General features: G+C 31.0%; 2 protein-coding genes across 2 annotated transcripts; one reads left to right on the top strand and one right to left on the bottom strand.

Annotated features, from left to right (window-relative positions):
- Positions 1-271: 271 nt before the first annotated feature.
- Positions 272-14,835, bottom strand: LOC134254882 (ryncolin-2-like). The gene is made up of 8 exons (XM_062737417.1): positions 14,775-14,835; positions 13,810-13,944; positions 9,799-10,181; positions 8,816-8,873; positions 8,181-8,347; positions 4,852-4,951; positions 4,081-4,248; positions 272-590 (listed from the first exon to the last, which is right to left on the bottom strand). Exons 3-8 carry the CDS (start codon positions 10,087-10,089, stop codon positions 346-348), a joined length of 1,029 nt encoding a protein of 342 aa, XP_062593401.1. The 5' UTR covers positions 10,090-10,181; positions 13,810-13,944; positions 14,775-14,835; the 3' UTR covers positions 272-345.
- On the top strand, positions 11,937-19,463 carry LOC134254872 (heat shock 70 kDa protein 12A-like). The gene is made up of 5 exons (XM_062737407.1): positions 11,937-12,135; positions 14,755-14,919; positions 15,859-16,077; positions 16,905-17,067; positions 18,050-19,463. The coding sequence occupies exons 1-5, from the start codon at positions 11,977-11,979 to the stop codon at positions 19,135-19,137; spliced, it is 1,794 nt and encodes a 597-aa protein (XP_062593391.1). The 5' UTR covers positions 11,937-11,976; the 3' UTR covers positions 19,138-19,463.
- The last annotated feature ends 4,010 nt before the right edge of the window (positions 19,464-23,473 follow it).

Raw genomic sequence — 23,473 nt, 5'->3', positions numbered from 1 at the left:
AGTTCATTTTTAAGACTGTTCTCTGTAATTTGGTGTTGATTTTTAACCATGTTGTACTAGAAAAATTGATTTAATCAGTGGCTTAAAATACTTTAAAATACAAATCATAGAACTGATTCTTATGCATGTAAGTATTTGCATAATTATCAAACAGCGAACAAATCCGTTTTGGAAAAAGGTAAGTAACTCTGAAAGAACTAAATAATTCATTATTTGAACAGAATAATGTTGCAGATCTATTAGGAAGGCGTCAAAATGATAAAATCTCAAATCACTTTTTCCCCAAATTTTATTAGAACAACTCATAAACAACTTAAAAAATAGTATGTAATATTTTTTGACTCTTCATGGATTTCTAACCCTCATCTCGACATAACGAAGATTAGTGTAGGAATCCCAGTTAACGCCGAGCCGATAGTCAGTTTCACCAAATCGTCCATTCAGGTTTGACCTTTGACAAAAGTTATGCCACCAGCCGCCTTTGCTTACTACTGCGCAATTTCCGGTTCCGTTATTATCATTGTCTCTATCTTTTGTTGTGAACTTCATTCCGTTCGCGCATTCTGGACAGCCTGTGGTGAACGGGTCCCCTGTCAAAGACAAGAAAACACTAGTAAACTAATAATGTATACCTACGTTTTAATCTGACCATGCCGAATTTTATCAGCAGAATTTTAAATTTATAATCCTATAATATCCAAGTTCAAGCTTAATCTACTGATGTAGACAAAGTGTACTAAACCACGGCCAAAATGTACTATTCTGGCCGTGGTTGATTCGTTATTAAGATATTGACCAATGCGAGTATAGCAAACTTTATCTTTAAATGTACAATCGCACTTTAAGTTGACGTCATCAATTGCGATATATTGAATATGACGTCACAATAGAGAGGCTAAATATAAAATTACGGTAAAAGACGGTTAGGAGAGAGCTTTATGAAAATCATATCTTTTATCTACTTTAAGATTTATATTGACATTGTAAAATTCTCTGATTTCATGATATATCAGAGAAGCTTCTTTTTTTATAATGTTAATTAAAGTAGAAAGGTATATCAAGTTGATAATTTAAACACTTTTATGAAAACTCATTAAAGACAAACTGCCAAAATTTTTTAATTTATGTTTTTTCAGTAAGACAATAATATTTATACCAATCAAATTAAAGTCATAGCGCTATCTTTATTTATCATGGAAATGTTGTACATGTATTATATCAAAGTGACATATAGGTCCAATGGGCCGCGTGTAATGTATATATGTTTATATTATATATATATATGTTGTTGTGGAAAACTATACACATGTCACCATGCCATTTACTTACTTACATACATACTTACTTACTTACTTATAATGACATATCTGTTCTCGAAACAAGACTTTTAAAGATCTTTTTCATAAATATTCCTAAATGTAAAAATGATAATCCCAATATCGTTTTCAGCAACCCTAGGGGGGTTAACAATCTTAAATCTAAACTACTTGAGGATTTTTACATGTAAATGTGACTAAACATGAAAGCTCCTGTTCCTAAAGATATCTAAAGATTTTTTTCAAATATTTTCTCTTAATTTTGTAAACAAAAAAATATTTTCTTTTGTTGCTACACTGTTCATCTGAACGTCATGGATTGAACAAATGTTAATCTACACGACGTGAGGATGCTTCAATGTCAGAACGAATGAAATAGCTCTTTTTATTTTTGAGAAAAAGATTTTTAAAGATTTTTTCCCCTATATATTCCATTGTGAAAAGTTTATCACTTTGTGTTTTCCGATTCTTCATTGGGGGGTTATTACATGTATCTAAACAAATTTGAATCAACACTTCTGTTGATGTTTCCAAATATTTATGACTAATCATGACTCTTGTCTTTTAGAAGAATTTTCTTTTAAACAAAAGCGTATATTATATATTTGTTTAAAATCCCTCCATTGTTGCTCCATCCTATCTCTGGGAGTTATAATCTTTACAAAAATAAGGGATCTGACCCAGATTACTAGCCTCAGATTCAGTAGAATTGAATGCATAGCAGATATGTATGAACTGAATACTCATTGTATATTTAAATATAATTTTCATGTTTAAGTATCAGAAGGTTTTAGGTTATGATCTTGTCTTGTCCTTGAAGAGTTACATGTAACCCCCCTTTTTTTAATCAAGAAAAATAAAATCTAAAAAACAAAGATTTTTGTTCAATATATTCGTTCCAAATACTTTAATTACCCATTAAGTTATACATTAAATCTTTCAAAAAAAATCTTTTTCTCTGCTCCTGAGTAATAAGAATATGAACTACCTATATACGAGGTTCGCGACCTATCTCTGTATCTACAAAACCACAATTCAGATTAGAAAACAAATTGGTACACATATAGCCATACACAAGTTCTATCAATAGCATATGCTGAATAAAGTTTTGCTCCTTGTTTGTGAAGTCACAATGTGAAAATGACGTCACTATGTGGGTCACTTGTGACGAAAAATGGTTGTCTCAGACGTACTCAATCACCAATCGACTGTAAAATTTATGCTATACGGTATTTTAGAAATCGATCTGCAGTAGCATATAATAATTTGTACACAGTTTATTAAGACAAATGACTTTTTATAAATTCAATAAATGACAGGATTGAATGTTTAAGAGAAGGAAGGCAGATAATTGAAAATAATACTTGTTCTATTGCCCAGTGAAAGAAAGTTTGAAAAGAGGTGTGTTTTTAATTAAGCAACTTGCTATCAAAGTCCTCCAATTTACACTTTGAAAAATAGTTTAATATTTGAACAATAATATAGTTATTAAATACCTAAGATATCGTTTACTTTAGATTTTAAACATATTAGATATGATAAAAAGCAACCTTGAAAAAACGTCTCTCCCGAGACAGAAGATTTGGGTTTTGATGGTCGCCATGCTTACTTTTGGAAAGGATATTCTTATCCACCCACTCTGTTGCCAAGATTTGGCCATTTCTGACAAATGAACTGTTCTTGTTATAAAAATTAACTTACATGGAAAGAAATGTAAAACTCAGAAAAATCTTTCAGCTTTTGTGACAGAATACTATGGAAGGGGTCACGCGACCGCCTATATCAAGTGATTCGCGCATGTGCAGAACGGTGGTTGATGTGCATTCAATTCGGAGAGGACTAATTTAAAATATAATCAACACTGAAACCAAATATTGCTTCTTTTATGGAAGTTATTCAATTATTTCGCAAACTTTTTGATCACCCTCGTAGTTATGAAGAGCAAGGACCTTTCTTCCAGAATTGTGACTTCTGACTTTCTACCTTTTTGGTTCTTAAGAAGATTTTTTTAATGACACGAATTTTTTCAACAATTCTTAATTATTTCCCCTAGTAGGTCTCTCTAAACATACTCAATTAAAGAAACTTGAATTTCCTTTAACATGGATGCTTTATAACAAGTCTAACTGAAACTGGTATTATGTGGTTCTGGAGAAGAAATGTGAAAAGTTTTTAGATAGACGGACAGGCAGACAGCTAAACGGAAAAACACATATTGTCGGACGCCAAACAAAATGTCAGTTGGCGAAGACTATTTTGAAATTGATATGGCAGGCCTCGTGGTATTTAAATCAATCATCCTACATTTTTAGAATATAAATTCACAATTTTATTTCACAATAAAATTGAAATATAAGGAATCACTGTCTAGTTAATGGAGTATGCCAGGGACATTAACTATAGTTGGAAACGTGGGATAATTTATGCATAACTGGCTCCGCTTGTCATTCAAATTATCCCACGTTTCCAACTATCGTTGATGCACTGGCATACTCTACTTAGACATGCAGTGATTCCTAAAATATCTGACGGAATATAATATCAAATTTACATAAAAAACAACAAGACACTTAATATATGCCACAGGCTATGAATATTTTGAAGAGAACCTATGTAAATCATGAGAACAGAATTGCTGTTCCTATGAAGAGGAAGGAGAATAGATATTTTAATAATAAACATTTTATTTTCTTCAGAATAAATTGCCTGAGCAATAGCGAAATAATTTCTCAAAAACATTAAATGCACTTTGTATTTTTATTACCTGTCCCATAGCTGCCACGAAAATTAGAAACTTGGAGCCTGTAGTCGTTCATCTCAGAGTCGACAGAGAAAGAGTACTCTGCAGTCATCGAATAACCAGATGTCTTGATCATCTTAATCTGGAGGAAGGTGTTTCCGTTGTTTGTTATCTGATGTATGACGTCATTTCCTGGAGGAACATTTCATATTATATAACAATTTTTCCATTCACCATTTATCTTACATTAACTGGAAATTACTCCGACATGAACGTCTTTTTGTCTATTTGATACACTGAAGGTAGTTTATTTTTTCATTAATTGATTTATCGAATATTGTTTAACGTCCCTCTCGAGAGTGTTTCACTCATATGGAGACTCCACCACTTGCCGGTGGAGAGCTTCAAATTTTGTCCTATACTCGGCACTCAGGGCCATTGAGCAGGGAGGGATATTTTTCGTGCCAGCATCTACTGCGACACAGGGCCTTGGTTTATGCAGTCTCTTCTGAAGGACCGTATTCCACGTCCTACAGTGGGATTCAAACCCGCAACCCAAGGATTAACTCCTTACATCGCGTCTCTTGAGCAGACGCTCTAACCACTTATCCACGCGGGCGACTTTAATATTTGAATCATGATTACAATTCATATTGAATAGTTTTTTTTACAAATTAAGATGAGTAGAAAAGAAAGTTAGCAGATAGTACCAAACATTTAACAATAGCTGTTATACTGAATGAAGTATGTAGAGACAATGAAATAAAGTAACAGAAAGAAATGATAAAATGTTACCTATCCAAAAGTCTGACGTCACAGATCCAAATCCATGTTTATACTCGTTCCAGTCCTTATCAAAATCAACGTATCCGCCCATTGTGTGTCTCTGAATTATCTACGTAAGAGAGGGAAAACAGATATAAATAGTACACAAAATGGCTAAAATATATATTTATTGTCAGACTTTTTTAAAAAATGCAAAATAAATTTTGTAAAATAGACAGATTGATTTATTGATGATCAGTTGTCTCACGCCTACATGTGGGTAGTAATATTTTAGTTTTACTTCTTTAGAGGAATTATATGCTGGTGGACAATTAAACAACCTTAATCGTCATTTACTCAATTTTAATTTTGTTCACAAATATGTTGTTGAAAACATTTCTTCTCCTTTACCATATTTTATTCATTAAAGTAAATATCATGGGCATGATACCTGATTTTTAATAAAACTGCGAGGATATTTTTTGAAATCGTTTTGGCTCAACAATGTAGAGAATAAATGAGTTCAGTTTGAAAGAGGGAATGAATCGTTTTTAACTTAAGATTGATTGATTAATTGGAGATTAACGCTGAGTCAGCAATATTTCATCCATTTTTCGGCGGGTTTTAACTTAAGAGACCTTTTAACAAATGAAACACGTGGAGATAATTAACAAACAATATTCAAAATCAAAACATTAAACAATACAAAATAGGAGCAGAGCAGACACGGACCTCCAACACATGAGGTGGGAGCAGGTACCATGAAGGAGTGAGCATCCCCTGCCGACCTGTTACACCGGCCGTGAGATCCTTGCCATTATCGGAAAATAACGGGAAAATTTGTCATCAGTTTAGTGTATAAATAATGGACTAACAATTAGTATGTAAAACGTCAATCAGCATTTGACTTATTGATAAATTGTATATGCTCAGACAAGGTCATTGTATCTACCATAGAACTTACGAAATGATGACTTTAAACGAAACTGCTGATATTCTTGTTTTATCAATTTGTATGTCAATAATTTACCTCGTTCTAGAACTTATTCTTACGTAGAGTATGCTCTTGAGTATCGAATCAGCTGAGATATATTAACTCTGTATGCAGTAGTTAGAATAATCTAACCGTGTCTCAGGACAAGCCCTCACCACAGTTAGAATACCTCCCACATACTCGCAATGTAGCAAATAATTGCAGAATCGCTCCAAAACGATTTTGATGAATACAAAAGGATTTACACTGAAAATAACTTCCAAATTAATTGTAACAAACCTTTTTGAGATAGTATATGCCTTTTATTCCCAAAAATCCATAAAAAGACGAAAATTCAACTAATTTTTTCAACAGTTTTCGATAGAACATTCTATCTATGTATGCAGGTGTTGAAGGTATATTGTTACATAGGTACGGGAAGTTGACGATTGTAAAGTTAAAGACATCATGTTTACAATCTAGTTAGAATAATCTAACCGTGTCTCAGGACAGGCCCTCACCACAGTTAGAATACCTCCCATATACTCGCAATGTAGCAAATAATTGCAGAATCGCTCCAAAACGATTTTGATGAATACAAAAGGATTTGCACTGAAAATAACTTCCAAATTAGAACATTCTATTTAGTTTACAATCAAGTGTTTAGTCTAATGATAGACATCCAAACAATATAATTTTACTGCACACCAATAAATGTATTATTATACATTTATTGACTGGGTTCGAGGGCAACACATGATTTGTTGGACCTGAAGGTGAAAATGTTGTCTGAGGACGCATATTCACCTTCAGGTCCAATAAATCATATGTTGCTCTCATACCCATTCAATAACTGTATATTAAATACATAATATCGTTGCCAAGACCATTCATTTTCTTACATCACTGGCTAAAATGTTCATCGTCCTTGTACTTTAAAGAAAGACCTTGAGTTTATTGTCTTCCTTCATGATTGTAAATTTCAATATTAGGCGTTTTATTACTTTTTAGGCAAAAATAGAAATTGTTATTATCATCATTGATATAAATTATATATAAATTTACTAAACGCAATGCTCATTAAGATTTTGACTTGTTAAATAAAATAAAGGTTACAATGCTTTAAGAAAGTTTTTCTGATCGATGACGAAATAATTGCTACGTTAAAGAATGTCTGTTAGAACATTTTTTTATATTTATTGAATTTTTTTACTATTTATTTTTAAATGGCCGATTGCTTTCTTAAAAAGCTGTTCTATCTATTATAATTTTAAAAAGACATAAGTAAAAATATCAGAATGGATATTTTGTGTAAAGAAAACATATTTAGATTGCCTCCCTCCACATACTTTGATGTTTGTCTTCATAAATGCTCTTTGCGAAGGGATGCTCCGCTTTGAAGTGCCTTTGTTTAATTTTTAACTTTAAATAAAGATGGATTTGGGAGTTGAATACAGTCCTCTTTTTAAACATCTTTCATATTTATTTAGCACTTTTTTCACATCCTCAATATCTAAGTGTATTGACATTGACTGGCCTAGATTTAAAATACTGAATGTGTATCGAAAGCATTTATAATTTTAGATTATTATCGAAAGTATTCATACCATTATATTTACATAACATACTTTTATCAAGGTTAAATTCACAACAAAAAGGGAATCGAACATATTTAAGTAACAAAGAATCATTTTTCAAGTGCAGTCATTTTAAGAGACAGGATTTTCACAAAATAAATATTCTTCCTAGTTAATCAATTTCATTAAATAAAAATCCATTATTAGTAAGTCAGTGGATGCTATTGTTATTTAATACTTGAAATTGATTTTTTTTTTTAATACTAATACATGTATACATTGAAGGTTTTCTAAACTTTGATAACAGTAATCCTACGAAGCATAAAGAGGCACATTCAGTGCACCAAAACTTGTCATGCATTACCCGGGTATATATAATATATAAGAATACAGTACATAAAACTATTTCTGGAAATTAATCATGCTTGTGAAACGTTGAGCCAGTTGTGATATACATGAACCTTGCTTCAGAACCCTTAACTTTGTGAGAAATTATCGATAAAATATTTCCTCTTTATCAAAGTGGATAAACCAATGAATTCATATCTTTAAATGTCGATATTATTTATATTTCCGCATCTTTTTAATTTTGAGATTTGAGAGGAATGGTGAGAAAAAAAAGATTTATCTTTTTTTACTGCCTACGAGTTGCACCAAAATCTTGAAGTGTTTAATTTATATAAAAAGGCTACATTCACTTAAATAAATTGCGAATAGAGCAAGTTGTGGGAAAAAAATAAACCAAGATCAGTTTTTTTTCTTATTTCACAAATATCTCTCACTCAGAAGCCCCTCAATATGTCCCTTACCGTCCACTTGTAGATATACAATGGTAGTATCCCCAATTCTAAATCACAGAAAAGGGTTTTCCCACTAGATAGAGTGTAGGTTGTCTCCCCTCCCTCTAACACGGACAGAAGTCCTAACAAACAGTGACAATCCACACAGTTGTTGATTGGGATGGCATTAGTTGAATCTAGAAAAAGTTCGTAATAGATATTAGTTACATCTAGAAAAATAAATTTGGATTTTACTTATACAGCAAAACTTGCTTAATCTGAACACCACTTATTCTAAAGAAATTGGCCGGATAAGACAGCATTCCATATTGGATAACATTTAAAACAAAGGGATTTATTGAAATGGACTTAAAGTTTACATCGTATTAAACGATTCTGGATTGTACAACATCCCGACTAGACAAGTCTTACTTTACATATTATACAATTGTTTGCTAGGATGGTACATGTATTTGCTACATCTCGAAAAAAAAATAATTATAGAAAATAGTTATCTCTTTAAACGATGTCATAGTTACATCTGAAAAAGATATACGAGAAGGAAACGAAAAGTAAGCAAAACGCAGTAAACATTGTGGTTTCAAATTTTGTTATCAAATACAGGAATGCAATGTAAGAATCCTAAAGAAGATATTCTTTCTTACTTTGTTGAACACATTTTTCCTGGATTCTGTCCCAGTGCCCTGATTCGCAGTCGTTCACCTGTAGAAAAGAACCACAATAGTAAACACAGCGCATTCTGATACCCAAGTTGAAGTTTCTTATCACTTCATGTCCATGGGTTTCTCTAAACATGCACGCAAGTGGAAGAAAGCTCTTGTAAAGGGCGTCATGTAATTCTAAGAATTTCAAACTGTGAAGTTCTGTAAATTATTTGTAGGATAAGAGTGGTATTTTGTCACATTGTACAGAGAATATAAGAAGTGAGACAAAACTTTTGATTTATTTCTTTTACTCCAAAAGAATGTTGTAAAAATATTCCATAGACTATTATAAGATATAGATGATAACGAAACCACGTTGAAAGAAACTTAACTGACCAAGTTTTTTTTTTCAAATGCGTTGCTTCAACTTGTCCTCAACATTTTTTTTTATTTCATAATCTCTACGATTTGATGTCTCAATCGCACAGCTATAACGGCATAGTGTACTACATGGTGTATAACAAAGGTGCAATAATCAAAGAATATGCAATAAACAGAAAATTCAAAATATTGTAGTTGACTGTTAAATTTATTTCAATCTTGAAACATTATCTAAATATAATTCGTGCTTTACATAGAGAAAATATAACACAGAGTCTTATTTCTAGGAGGTAATTAATTCTGTATCCAACAATAAAATATTAAAAATACAATCTTTAAAACCCTTCATTTATAAAGTAAACATTTTCCAGTAAAACATGTTTGTAGAAAACACGCTTATAATGAATTGGCAATTATGCAACAAAATTATATAACCAAATATGATAAGTATATATCTTGAACTTAAATGATTTAATCATTTCTTTCATAACAAAGCAAATTAAAAGGTTTAGTCCCTGGCAATGCGCGAAAGGCTTGCTTTACTGTATATTTTTTAACATCCCCCCAAAACATATATCATCAATCGTTAAAAAAAATCTTACCATGTAATATAACTGACATCTTGGATGAGAAGAATTATTATTTTGTACAGGAGTGTCCCCATTCGTCAGTCGGCATTCTTGAGGGTCGTCTTTACAAATCTCAAAGGCCTGACATCTGGTATTTTCCCTACATAGGGCAGCGCAACGGCTTTTGGAAACAGAGGGATACTGCACTAACACATGAGATCCTTCATTTTTGAAAACTTCTCCGAAAAATTTGAAATGGCTTTGCTGTATCTCTCCGTTCACACAAAGCAATGTTAAAATAATTACAAAGTGCTGTAGAATCATGACATTGCAGGATCCTGAAATCAGATATGTTTGGTTTGAGTGGAGGTCTTCATTTATAGCATGTCCTTTTTCTATCAATATTTGCGCAGTATCTGTTGGAAAAAAATAGAAGAGACAAAAAATTAAAAGATTGAGAATAGATGAATTTTTGGGAGGTAAAGATTTCTTTATTTTTGAATAAATATTTCATATTACTTCCAAATCCAAACAGAAGGTAATTATACAATACTATAAAGTGCATGTAAATGCCAATGAAAATGATAAACGTTTTCAAATATAGAAAATTGGGTATATCTTTTTTTGATAAAGCGCGTAACAAAGCACCGAGTTGGTATTTCCAAAAAATCCAAATTGTTAAGTTGTTTTCATATTTGATTCATTTATTGTAAGAAATATCTGATTTTTGCTCAGAACAAAGCGGGAGTGAGTCTTTTAATGCCGTCAAAAAAAGTAAATTGGTAAAACATTAAATGTTTCAAGATCTCCCATTTTGCATATGATGTGTTCAATCAATATGCTTATAATGGATCCGAAGTTATTTATACTGTTCCTTTATGAGAAACTATAACGACCTGTGCGTAAATGCTAATACAAGCAAATGCTGCAATTTAAATCGGGAAAAAATTACACAATCCTAAATACGCACCATCAGTATTTCTATCACAAATCAAAATATTGCTTCGATGCTTTTCAGAAATTAACAAAAAATGGTTGTATCGAGTAAGATGAATTATGACTCCCACTAGAATAAATTAAGGAGCAGATTATTCCTAGTCTACCCTGGCCATGGTTAAATACACAATGTTTAATATATCTTTTTACTGAGTATATTTAAATATTCCGAAAAGTTATCTGTTGTATGTTTTTTTTAAATTCTAAAATGTATATCTTTATTGTTCAGGGGGCTTTTTAAATAATTTTCACATATGCATGCACTTATTGTAGCAAAAAGAACAAACAAGGAAAAGCTAGGCTGATATATTTGTTATATTTCAATTATTACGGTTCAATTCTGTGCTATATATTTTTATTTATGTTTCACTAAACAAAAATTAAATCTAAATCGCATGACATAAAACTTTTTGAATCCTTCCGTCAAAAATTTTTGGTAAAATTATTTTAAGTTATTCCATATTTATTTATTTATTTATTTATTTATTTATTTATTTATTATTTATCTAAATATTTTCTTTTTTTTATTTAAATATCAAATGATACATCATTCCACACCGGAGTGATATTCGTGATTTAAAAGATAAAATACAGATAAAATTAAATATTGAAAAGCAGAATTCTGGATCAAGCAAAAAAAAAAAATTTAAAACAAGGTTAAAATCACTTTTAAAGTGCACATACTTACACATATTAAAACATGTGAAATTTCAATAGATCTTTTAAAATAAAGATGGTGATATGGTTTAATGATCAATAAAGGCTTGATTTAAAGGTCCAAATTTGACACTCCTGACAATATAAAAAGTCATGTTAAAACTTGCCTTTAAAAAAAACAACATTTAACCCAACGCGGAAGAAGAATTTCGCTGAAATTATTCAGAATTTTACCATGCAGTGAATATACTTGGAAAAGTTAAAGTAAGTTTTTATTAATATTTCTGGTAGATGAAGAACATATCTGGGAAATACATTAAACTTTAAGTATGTGAAGTCAATCTGTTCTGGCATATAATTCGAAATAAATAACTGTTTCTTATTATTAAAATTGTGTTTAAAATTATATTTATTTCACTTAAACCCTCTCAGTAAATTCCCGAAATGCTTATTAAAAAATTTGAAAATATTTCGAATCGTCCAGCATTTTACTTTCGATTTCCCATCAGATCTCATTTTGTTTTAATGTTGTAGGTTAAAGTGAAAGTTAACACGAAAATGAACGAGACCTGCTCCCTCTCTGATAACCAGGACTTATTTGTCGTGGCTATAGACTTCGGAACCTCTTACACTGGATATGCGTACTCTCAGAGGGATGACTTTGAAAAGGACCCACTGCGAATCATGGGCATGAGGATTGGGTCTACCAACAATCATGTTTTTTGCATAAATGAAATATAGGGATAAATCGAACAATATACAAGCTTAAAAGTCCATTAAACAATGCAAATTTTAGGGTAGGGAGAACAAGGGCCTCTAGAATTTCAGAGATGGGATCAGGTGTCATGAAGGATTGAGAATTCCCTGTCGACTGGTCACATCCGCAATGTGCTCCTTGTCATAATCGTGAAATAACGGAAAAGTCCGTCGACACTTCTTAGTGTGTATAAATGATGGCCTAACTAATCAAACGTGTGAATTTGTACAATCATACGTTATTAATTGATTTTATTCGGTGGATTTGTATTTCTAATTAGAAATTGCTTTTATCATCATATGTTCATAGAAGCATAAACTCCTAAGGGGTTAAGCATTTGAAAAGGATCACCGAGTGGTCAAAGTTTTATTTGATGCCATACAGAACCTAATCTAGTACTCTATGATCATCAAGTAGAATTTTTATATGTCAAAATATCATCATAAGGATCATAGAATTACTTAATTACTTCAGGGAAATAAATGATAAAGTTGTTTACATTTTCATTAAGGTGATTTTCTGGGTTGCATTGTAGTTATGGTTTTTTGCCCTTTCCTAATCTTTATTAATCAAGAGAGTTGAGAGGTAATTCTAATACGTAAATCAAATATAATTTCATGCTGTGATTTTGTTGAATCATCGGCGCTAGCAATTTATTTAGATTAGTTTTGAAAGTCTTATCATTTCAAGATTTTAGATTTTTACGAATCATTTTTTTTTTAATTCTTTGATTATATGTAATAAGCTCTCTTATTTATTCATTTATTTTTTATTTATTTATTATGATTATTCTTTTTTCATGATTCATAGATCAATAGTAAAGTTCACTTAATTACACATCGTGTACAAATGAATAATTTAAGACTAAATTATTTGGAATTCGTTTTTAAATGTTATCTAAATTTTAGCCTTACAAAGTCATTCTATTTCATACTTTTCCATAAGGATATTTTTTTCATAAGATGAAACTGATACGATAAATAGTTACTGTACAATTCGTTAATTAATAGAGAAAAAATGTTTCTAATGATAAGTACCATTTCAGAAATATAACCAGGTTCGACAAATTGTACAAGTACGTGTAAGTTCGCAGTATTTTTTCCAAATTACCAAATTACCAATTTGAGTATCTTCACTCAGTAATTAGTAAGAGACAAGAGGCTGGATGTTTTGCACTGACCTTTATTTGTACAAATTGTTAAGCCATTATTTTTTCACAATTAATTGTCCACGGATTTTCCAGTTTGACAAATCAAGGAGCACACACAGCGGATATGTCTAGTCAAACGGGGCTGCTTACTCCTACACGGTATCTGATCCTATCCCTGATGTTATTTTTAGAAATCTGTCTTTTTTATAAATTGTCATTGTTACAGTTGACTTTATAGCACGATAAATGCTATTAATCTTCAAATTGCACCGTGAGAATGACTAACAACACTTTTAGCATTTCATTCAATCTAACAAAGTTACTTAAAATATTGTTTAAAATCTCGGACAATATAATCTTATATATACTATGTAGTATCAAATGCTAAATATATTCAAAATATTCAAGTTTATGTTTTTGGGGATTCTTTATTTTTTTTTTATTTACTTCCGGAAAAAATAAAAATGATATCAATTAGACTTACTTGGTACTATCCTCTTATTCTTTTAACACTGGGGTACTTCTCTCCAGAATACAGGTTAAAGTGTGGCTGATTTCGGCGATATCATCTTATAAATGTTATTTCTGTTGTGATCTTGCATTTATAACCGATATGCATCTAAATGAGAATATAATCAATACTTTATATCACTGTTATATAAAGTCATCATATTACCTTTAATTTACTCGAAATTAAAAACATGCATTGTAACAATATCTCAACAATTCTTTTATATTTGATTTATAAACATAAGCATTGTACTTTGCAATTATCAATTTCTCAGAGTTAAATGTGTTCAAATTTACAGTTCAACTCATCTTATTCTTGGTCTTTAATTTAAAGTAAATATCATGTTTCTATCGAAAGAAGTTCTTTAAAAATTAGTAAGTTTCACATAATTAATGCTTTATACATTTCCAATAATTACTTTATTTAAAGATGAATTGTCAGAATGATAGCTTGATTAATACCAAAAAAATTACTAAATCTTCTATGAGTGTCTGCTGAGTAATCTTCAGAAGTAAGACAATACAATTCTACTATCTAATTAAAATTTTTAGTTTATTTAGGTTCTACTTATTTGCTTGCCTGCTGAAAATTCTGTTCCATTTGCCAAAATGTGATCCTTTTCTATATATTTTGTACAAAAATTCCACAATTTGATCATTGGTTTAGATATGACTGGCTATTCGTCCAAGCTATCTTTCATTTTTAATTTGCCCCCTTCCTTAAGGCAACTTTTTTTCTTTAATTAAAAAAAAATGTGAAATTATTATGGACATGATGAGGCAACAAATGAAGGAATGTAATAACAAAAGCACTTTACTCAATTTTCGACCAAACGCCAAAACTTTACACCACAGATATTTTCCAATTTTAGGTATAGTCAAGGATAAATAACTTATCTGTCTTTATTATGTTTTACAGGTGTTAGCAAAGGAACCTACCTCAGTGTTGTTGACTCCGAGTGACAAGTTCTATGCTTTCGGGAAAAGTGCAGAAGATATCTACGCTGAGAAATACAGTAGTGGCGAAACCGGATGGAGGCTTTTTAAATATTTCAAAATGAACCTTTATAATACAGAAAACAAGGTATGCATTTCATTATGATCTGCTACGAGGAAATTGGTTTTCAATTTACCATTTCTTTTTCCTTGAGAAATGAGATCCGCTAAGGGACTTTAATTTTCATTAACTAATTAAATTTCTTGACAAATATAGCCCCTGTGGATGTGACTATTTAATAAACATTGAATTTCACTCAAACATTATTTTCAATGATACCTTACTTTCATGGTTGATGATTTTAGCAATGTGGTGAAAATTATCCAAAAAAAATGTTACTCTTATGAAGCAAAATCCAATCAAACACTTCTTCAAAGAAAAAAATAAATAGGACACCTGTTATGGTCTTCGATTCAACATTTAGATCTTATCAAATATTTATTTTCATACGTTGATATGATATATAAACATTTGAACTTTAAACTTAAGGTACCATAGGGTCTGACACACATTTGTCATATTATTGGAAAAACTATGAAAATTGTAACAAAAAATTGTAATGATAAACATGATGACTTCATTATTTATGTAGAAATCTATCAATATTACTTGCAGATGAACTGTATGTCTCCCAGCTGATACCATATGCACAAAATGCTCTTACTTCAAGTATCTGATGAAAAACTTGATCAAATATTGTTAATATTAGAACATTATTTTAAAATACTGAAATGTCTCCAGAGTTTTCAGTTTACTCAATCTTGACAAGGAGTACAATGCAGATGTTTCTCCTCCTGACAATTATTTCCACCTCTGTGTTTTTATAGCACTGCGTTTCTGTTCTCTTGATTTGTATAGTTTCGATGTCTTTTAACCATTTTAATAATATACATTTCATTCATTTTCTTTTAAATTTATTTAGTGAAATGGCTGTTTTAAGCATATAACTCAATAAAAATGAGAGGTGATTATTGAAGACTGCAAAGGAAATAAATAAAAATTTTCTACACAAAAGAAATTTTAAAGAAAACCAATCGAGAGATGATGATTGAAGATTGCAAAGGAGTTCCGATGCCTGCAATGGAAGTATTTAGGATGTTGTTACGTCACCTTAAAGAAACGTTTGCTAGACAACTAGAGGAATCTATGAATGGCATTTCAGATGACTTTATTAGATGGGTTATAACTGTGCCTGCTATCTGGGATGATTCCGCCAAACAATTTATGAGAGAAGCAGCTGAGAAGGTGTGTGTTTTTACTTTTAAAATGCATATATTTTATTATAATTAAAAGTAATGCATTGATAATTTTTATTTGTGAGTGCTTTGTCAGCTATAAACATATTAGTGAAATCCGGTGTAATACCATTTTATATACTAGTATCATACATAGCTCTTTGAGAAAAAATAATATATTGCATTAACAATATTTCAAACTTCCCAGTAAATGAAGTCTCATTGCTCAAAATAAGAACAGTGGGGATCTTATTATTCAGATCTTATTATTTTAATAAGATCTGAAAGGTTTTTTTTTATATTATTATACCTCATTATAAATATTCTATATAAGTCGTTTTCTGATTGGTTCTAGATTATCACGTGATCGGGCCGTAAAACTTCATATTTCACGGCCGTCGGCACGCTTTTCGTCATATTCCACCTCTTCGGAACACCTAGTGTATTTTCCCGCAATATAGGTCTCGTTCCTTGAACGAAAACTCCCGAGAGTAGTAGAGGTCACAATAGCCCGGTTTACGTCACAAAATTGATGATAATGTGCTGACCAAAGGGTTTTATACATGTAGTAACTTCACGTAAAAATGATAGTGAATTTGAGAGCGGTGCCGAATTTGAACGTTTATGTTTATTTCAAAGGTTTCGCTTGTTTCGGTATAATAAACAATTCATTGCATGAATGTTCGGGAAACATGAAGACTTATTCATCCAAGAAATATCATATTCCCCTCGGGCGAAGCCCTCGGGTATATGATTTTTCTTGGCTGAATAAGTCTTCATATTTCCCTCACTATCATGCAATAAATGTATAATATTATATATTCTGGCATTAAATAGCCCGGTATGAAGAAGTCAAAGATAATTCTTGCCCTTGAACCTGAATGTGCTGCAATGTATTGTGGCACGAAATCTCTACAGCTGCGACCTACTCTTCAGAGAGGAGTACAGCAATTTATAGGTCCTGGTTCAAGATACATGTACGTCCTGCTAGACATCGGAGGTAAATTATACAACTGTAAATAATGACGTCATTTCTGCTGGACATCGAAGCAATATGAAGTTATTTTTATAAAGTATCCACCTTTTACATTCTGCTAGATATTGGAGCTAAAATATTTAAATGTCTCTTTATAATGACGCCATTACTGATTGTTATGGTGAATATTATACATTTATTGCATGATAGTGAGAGAAATATGAAGACTTATTCAGCCAAGAAAAATCATATTCCCTCGGGCGAATGATATTTCCCGAACATTCATGCAGTGAATTGTTTATTATACCGAAACAAGCAAAGCCTTTGAAATAAACATAAACTTTCAAATTCCACACCGCTCTAAATTTCACTTTCATTTTTAACGCAAAGTTACTAAACCCCTAAACCAGACTACTGTGACGTCTAATACTCTCGGGAGTTGTCTTTGAACGAACGATAAATATTGCGGGAAAATGCACTGAGTATCCGAAGAGGTGGAATATATGTTGAAAAGCATGCCGACGGCAGTGAAATATGAAGTTTTACGGCCCGATTACGTGATAACCTAGAACCAATCAGAGAACGCGTTGTGTAGAATATTTATAATGAGATATAATAAATGTTCATAATGACGTCATTCTATATCTGCTGCTAAATATCGGGGTCTTCTCATTAAAACGCAATTTATCAAGTATATAGACAAGAATGAGTTTACAATATGCACGGAAAAAAGTTTGAATATTATTTAAGAAAGCAATGACTACAAATTTAATTAACTTAAACTTAACTTAGAAATGATAAAAAAAACAAAGAATAGTGGTCTCCCTCTTTCGTTGTCTTAGTGAGTGAGATCTCATCATTTATGGCAGTATTTATGGCAATATGCCATAATTTATGTTATCTCACTAACACACCGAAAGCAGGGGGACCTCAATACTTTGAATCTTTCACCGTCAACGCCAATTGTCCACTTGTGATTTTTTTTCACATTGTTTTTCTTTTCCAGGTGGAACAATAGACATAACAGCTCATGAAGTAAATAAGGATTTCCTCTATGATGAGCTATTTGCTGCTAATGGTGGGCCATGGGGAGGAGATAATGTCAATTCAGCCTTTTACGAGTACCTTTGTAAGATTTTCACGAAGGAAAAATTTCTGCAGTTCTGCCAAAATTCACCAGACGGACTGAACGACCTTGAAATAGACTTTGAGAGAAAGAAGAGGATATTTGGTGGTAAAAAGGATGTGGATAACAAATACATTGTCATAAAATTGCCATATTCACTTTTCAAGGATTTTCCTCTCGAAACCCCAAGAGATTTGGCGGTCATTGAAAACGATAAGTTAAAGATACCCGTGAATCATATGCAAGCCTTTTTCGAAACCACCCTCAATAAAATATCAACCCATATTCGAGAAAAAATGAGGAACAAAGAGCTTGAAAACATTAACAAAGTCATAATGGTGGGTGGTTTCAGCATTGCCAACATTGTCAAAGATCATTTGAAATCAATATTTCCAGGAGATACAAAATTCCTTTGTCCTGATAACTCTGAAATAGCGACTCTTTTAGGTGCGGTGATATACGGGCAAACTCAGATCCATAAATTAAGTCCCCAAAAGCGAGAATGCTCAAAACAGACAATAATCACTCCAATGATAAATTCAAGAAGAAGTCGGTATAGCTATGGCATCGACTCGCATATTTGTTTTAATCCGAAAAAGCACCCAATCAATAAGAAATTTAAAGATGGCATGGAGGAATTCTGCAAGGACGTTTTCTGGGTTCTTCTGAAGGCTGGTTCAATTTTACACCCAACCCTTAAAGGAAGAATGTCGACATTCACAATTGACAAAACTGCCAAAACGTTAGATGTTGATATATATAGAACTGAAAGCCCAAACCCTAAAATTATTGATGAACCAGAATGTTACAAGTTAGGAACGCTAGTTGTGGACATGAGTGAAGATGTAGGAACTAAAAACAGAGAAATTCAGACTGGTCTTCAGTATAACGATACAGAACTGAGTGTGTTTGCTATCAATAATGATAGGATGATCAAAGCTACATTCGATGCCTTGAGCACCGTATAATATCCAACCAATATGAATAGGCGTTTTTTATTGATACATGTATATATTTAAGGATGGTCTATGCTATTACGGATCCGGTTTTTATGACAATGATCATAAAATTCTGGTTACTAGTATCACATGTCTGTCGAAATAGTTATTTTAGATGATAGTGAACATTATACATTAATGAATTGTCATGTCTGATTTTATAGATTTCATTCACAAGGACCATTTGATAGTTAACTCAGTCGCATCAATTATCGGGTTCAGATGTGGATTTCTAGTTTCTATTGCCAATATTTTTATTAATTATCTATAATAATTTACGTAAAACATTTATACTCAGTTCCCTTAAAATGGTGACGTAAATTTTGATATTTCTATCTCTTAACGTATAAGTCATTTAATTGATACAGAAATGTCAGATGCAGAATTGTTTATAAACATTTAATTGATATTTTGTTTCAATAAAAATATTTTCATGGGCGATAATGGAAAGATAACTCTTGTTGATTGATGCATATTATTTTTACAAGCACAGAAAGCATTTTGATATTCTGATTTAAAAAGCAACGCTTCAGTATTTTTGCTAATGAGAATAAGATAGGTATGAGAGTAAATATTATTTCTATATATGCCTCATATTTCTTAATTTATTGTGCATAAAAAATAATTGATCTTCCTATTTACTATATTAAATTTCTTCACATCATGATTTGACATATTATCCATTTCTGAAAAAGTAAGCAACGCTTCATACTTCAAACTATTTTCCATTTGAATTTAATGCTATAGTTGTTGATGAAAATCAATGTTTGGAATTAAAAAAAAAATAGTGAAATTTGGAGCAGAGGGATATAATGCCTCTTAAGAGAAAATACTAAATTCTTCACAATTTTGTGAAATTTAGGTGGTTAACAATGATAAAAAAAATACTTAATTCTTAACAATTTTGTGAAGTTTATGTTGTCAACAATGATTAAATTTCTCTTCGCAATTTTTTTTTTAATTTTAAGTCTTTCTCTAAATATGATATGTTTTGGTGTATACCTTGAAGTCATACTTCTCTATTATAAACTTTGACTTTTTAATTACATGTATTAAAGGTGTGAACTTCGAAACAGGTTGTATAAAAATAAACGTGGAAAAGCATGTGTTTTATGGTCGTTTTAGTTAGCTTATAAGTTATTTAAGGCACTGAAGGGAAAAAAATATTCATTTGACAGAAAAAAAAATTTGAAACTCCTGACTTACCTTAAAATCTAAGGGTCTGTAATAGGTATAAATTTATACGTGACTGCATGATGTCATGAGGAAAGGTGGTCTGAAAAAATAATTACTGGTAATTCTAATATCGTTAAAAGAGAAAACTTTAAAGTTAAATTATATATGGTCGATTCAATAACCTTCTTAGCAAATTCAGTCTATCAAAAGGCCCCAAGTTGACTGATGAATTTCATATAAATCGTTAGACTTTTTTCACACGAAATGTCTACGAATTTCCCCGTGATCAGGACAAGGATCACAGTTAAGGGGGTATATAGTGTATCACAGAGATTTCTTAATCCTTGTTGGCACCTGATCCTAGATCTGATGTTTTTAGGTCTATTTTCTTCTCTAAAAAATGTTTTGTTTCAATGAATTTTGAGCTCGATACTTTTTCTCGTCTCCTGACTCGCCTTCTATTGCGGTCATTTGTAAATGATGCTGACTTTATACTTGGCGTTTAAAGAAATTAGTAGTCATTTCTGAGAATCTTGGCAACATTTGTGATAATACATGTACATCGTACCATAGATATCCAAACACAAGTTCAACATTTTTAAAACTATAAAAGTTACTTACATGTATATCATACCCGAGGCTGCATTCTTTCTGTAATACTATTACACATATGTCATTCAAATTCATTAAAAAATAATAATTAAATTAAAGTGATTAATTTAAGCATAAAAAATTGAAGTAAATATCAAGATAAGTAATTAAATCATAATTTCTGAAGGCGATGACATTACAAAGTAATACAAGCGGTTAAATAAATATCTAAACGTAGTTGTCAAAACATATTAAGAGTTGAAGTTTATTCTCCCTATTTTCAAATATTTGTAAGTTGTGCCGAATTAGGCGAGAATCTGCCTAATGAACAAAGGAAATAAAAGAGAAGCATATGAGAGGGTGTTAAATTTCGTCCCACTACCAATACCCGGTTTATTTAATGATGTGTATATTTGTAAATGGAATTTAATCTACAATTACTTTCAGAGCTAAAAATCAAAAATAAATATTTCAAGTCTCACCTGATACTAGATAAATAACATGTACCTCGGATATAGTGAAAATTTATGTTAGAATCTAGGGTACGAGTAAGACTTTTTTGTTTGTAACATGTGATGTTTTGACCTAAAATATCATCCAAAACAGAAGTGGTGTTGCTTTCTATTTCAAAATACAGTCATTTAAAACAAACTGTTCTTTCTCAAACTTTAAGTTGGTAAAACAAATTTTAGGAATAAATGTGAAATTTAGTTTAGTCTGTTAAACATTTTAGGGTATTTTGAAAAATTTAACTTTATGTTAATCGTTAGCATTGCTACTCTACCTTTTTTTAAGCTTTTTTTTCTATTGTATTAGATTTCGTTTAACAGGTATAATTTAAAAAAAAAATGCAATTTGTGTACCCTAACATATTTTTTAATATAAATTTTTCTTTTAAAATTCTTAAAAGTCAAAGTTGATGGTTTTTTTAGTTTGAATCTAAAACTCATTGTGTCCTGCAACAGCTGATGTATCATTTTCTTTCAAATATATTTTTGAAGAATAAAAAATTCTCTCTCTCTCTCTCTCTCTCTCTCTCTCTCTCTCTCTCTCTCTCTCTCATTAAAATTATATGGTATACCTCCTTTTGTTTTTTTTTATTGTTGCCAAATTCATCTTGCAAAACAAGCTTTTGAAAGTTATGCTAAAAATCTATGGTGTAGTTCATTAGTCGGTACTTTACAGTCGATATTACTTTTTTCCCAAATGTTCCAAAGAGAACTTTCATTGTATATAAAATTTTGCGTTAACAAATAGTGGGGGAAAAGTGTTTACATTGTCTTGCCATGCACCGGTCATGTAAATTTCCAGGATAATTCTTAGAATAGCGGGAAATATAAATAAATAAATTCGACGAGAATGGGTTGAGGGTTAAATTAGCTGTCCTAGATTTGCCGTTTTCAGTAGATTTCTTGAGATGTCTTGAGGATCTCTGAATGTCAATATTTGGCGGGTATAAAAGAGTTAGGATCAGAATTAGCTTTATACCGGCGGTGTTCACAGGGACTGCATGATGTCGGTAACCAGAGTTATACTTGTTTCTACCCTCTGTGTTGGAGTAGTGCTTGGGTAGGCATTTTTAATTTATTTTATTGTTTTATACACAAGTATATATATTCTTTTCTTTTTTTTTTTGTTCCTTCTGAAAAACGTTCCGGCTTTGAAATATCTGAACATATCTCAAATTAAATTAATTGATAATTTTTTATTACTTTTTATAAGTCCCATTTACATTCTCAAATATATTTCCATATTCATATATCTGGAATTGAAAAAGACACGCTCTTTTAAAATTTTTACACTTCATTCTTATTATTTGTGAGAGTATGTCAGAATTAGATAAAAAGTTACGTACAGCAATTATACGGTGATATTTTCAAATATTCGAGAGCCTGATTAGGGAAATACATTGAAAGCATATTTTTTTCTTCTTTAACATAACAATTATTTTAAAATGATTTTACATCTTTTTTGCTACGCGAAATAAAAATAAGTGAAAATTTAGAGTTCGATTTATGATTAAATATTTTTTTTTATTCTTATAAATTAAAACAATGTTTAAACCATAAGGATTTCGGAATTAACTAAAAAATCCAACCATGGACAAATAAATGTATTAATCTACGTTTAAATTATCATATTTATAAATAATAAAGATGTTCAGGTACAGGTAACATGCTTATCTCGAATTCGATGAGACCAAGATTAAATTCCTAATATATTCTTTTATTCGAAATATGGAATATGAATTGAGTTATCTAAAAGAAAGAGTATTTTAGACTTCTAACTCAGAAAGATATATCCAGGGTTCTCGAGATATCGACGTTAGAGATACATGTATGCATGCATATTCAACTGTATTTTAATATAATGCTTTGCATCCTCGATCGCCAATGTGTCTGAATCGCTCCACAAGTCAAAATTACACAAATCGAATTATATTTTAAAGAGGTTAATGTTTTGAGGACTAGAGCAGTTAAGTAACACTTTACTGACATAAAAAATATCCAATAACAAACGAATTTTCATAGCCATATTA

Source organism: Saccostrea cucullata, unplaced genomic scaffold (genome assembly GCF_032062105.1).
Source record: "Saccostrea cucullata isolate Sc308-1 unplaced genomic scaffold, CSIRO_AGI_Scuc_v1 ctg551, whole genome shotgun sequence".
In the NCBI taxonomy this organism is placed as follows: domain Eukaryota; kingdom Metazoa; phylum Mollusca; class Bivalvia; order Ostreida; family Ostreidae; genus Saccostrea; species Saccostrea cuccullata.
The sequence above is the reverse complement of the archived record's forward strand: the minus strand, read 5'-3'. Positions and strand labels throughout refer to the sequence as shown.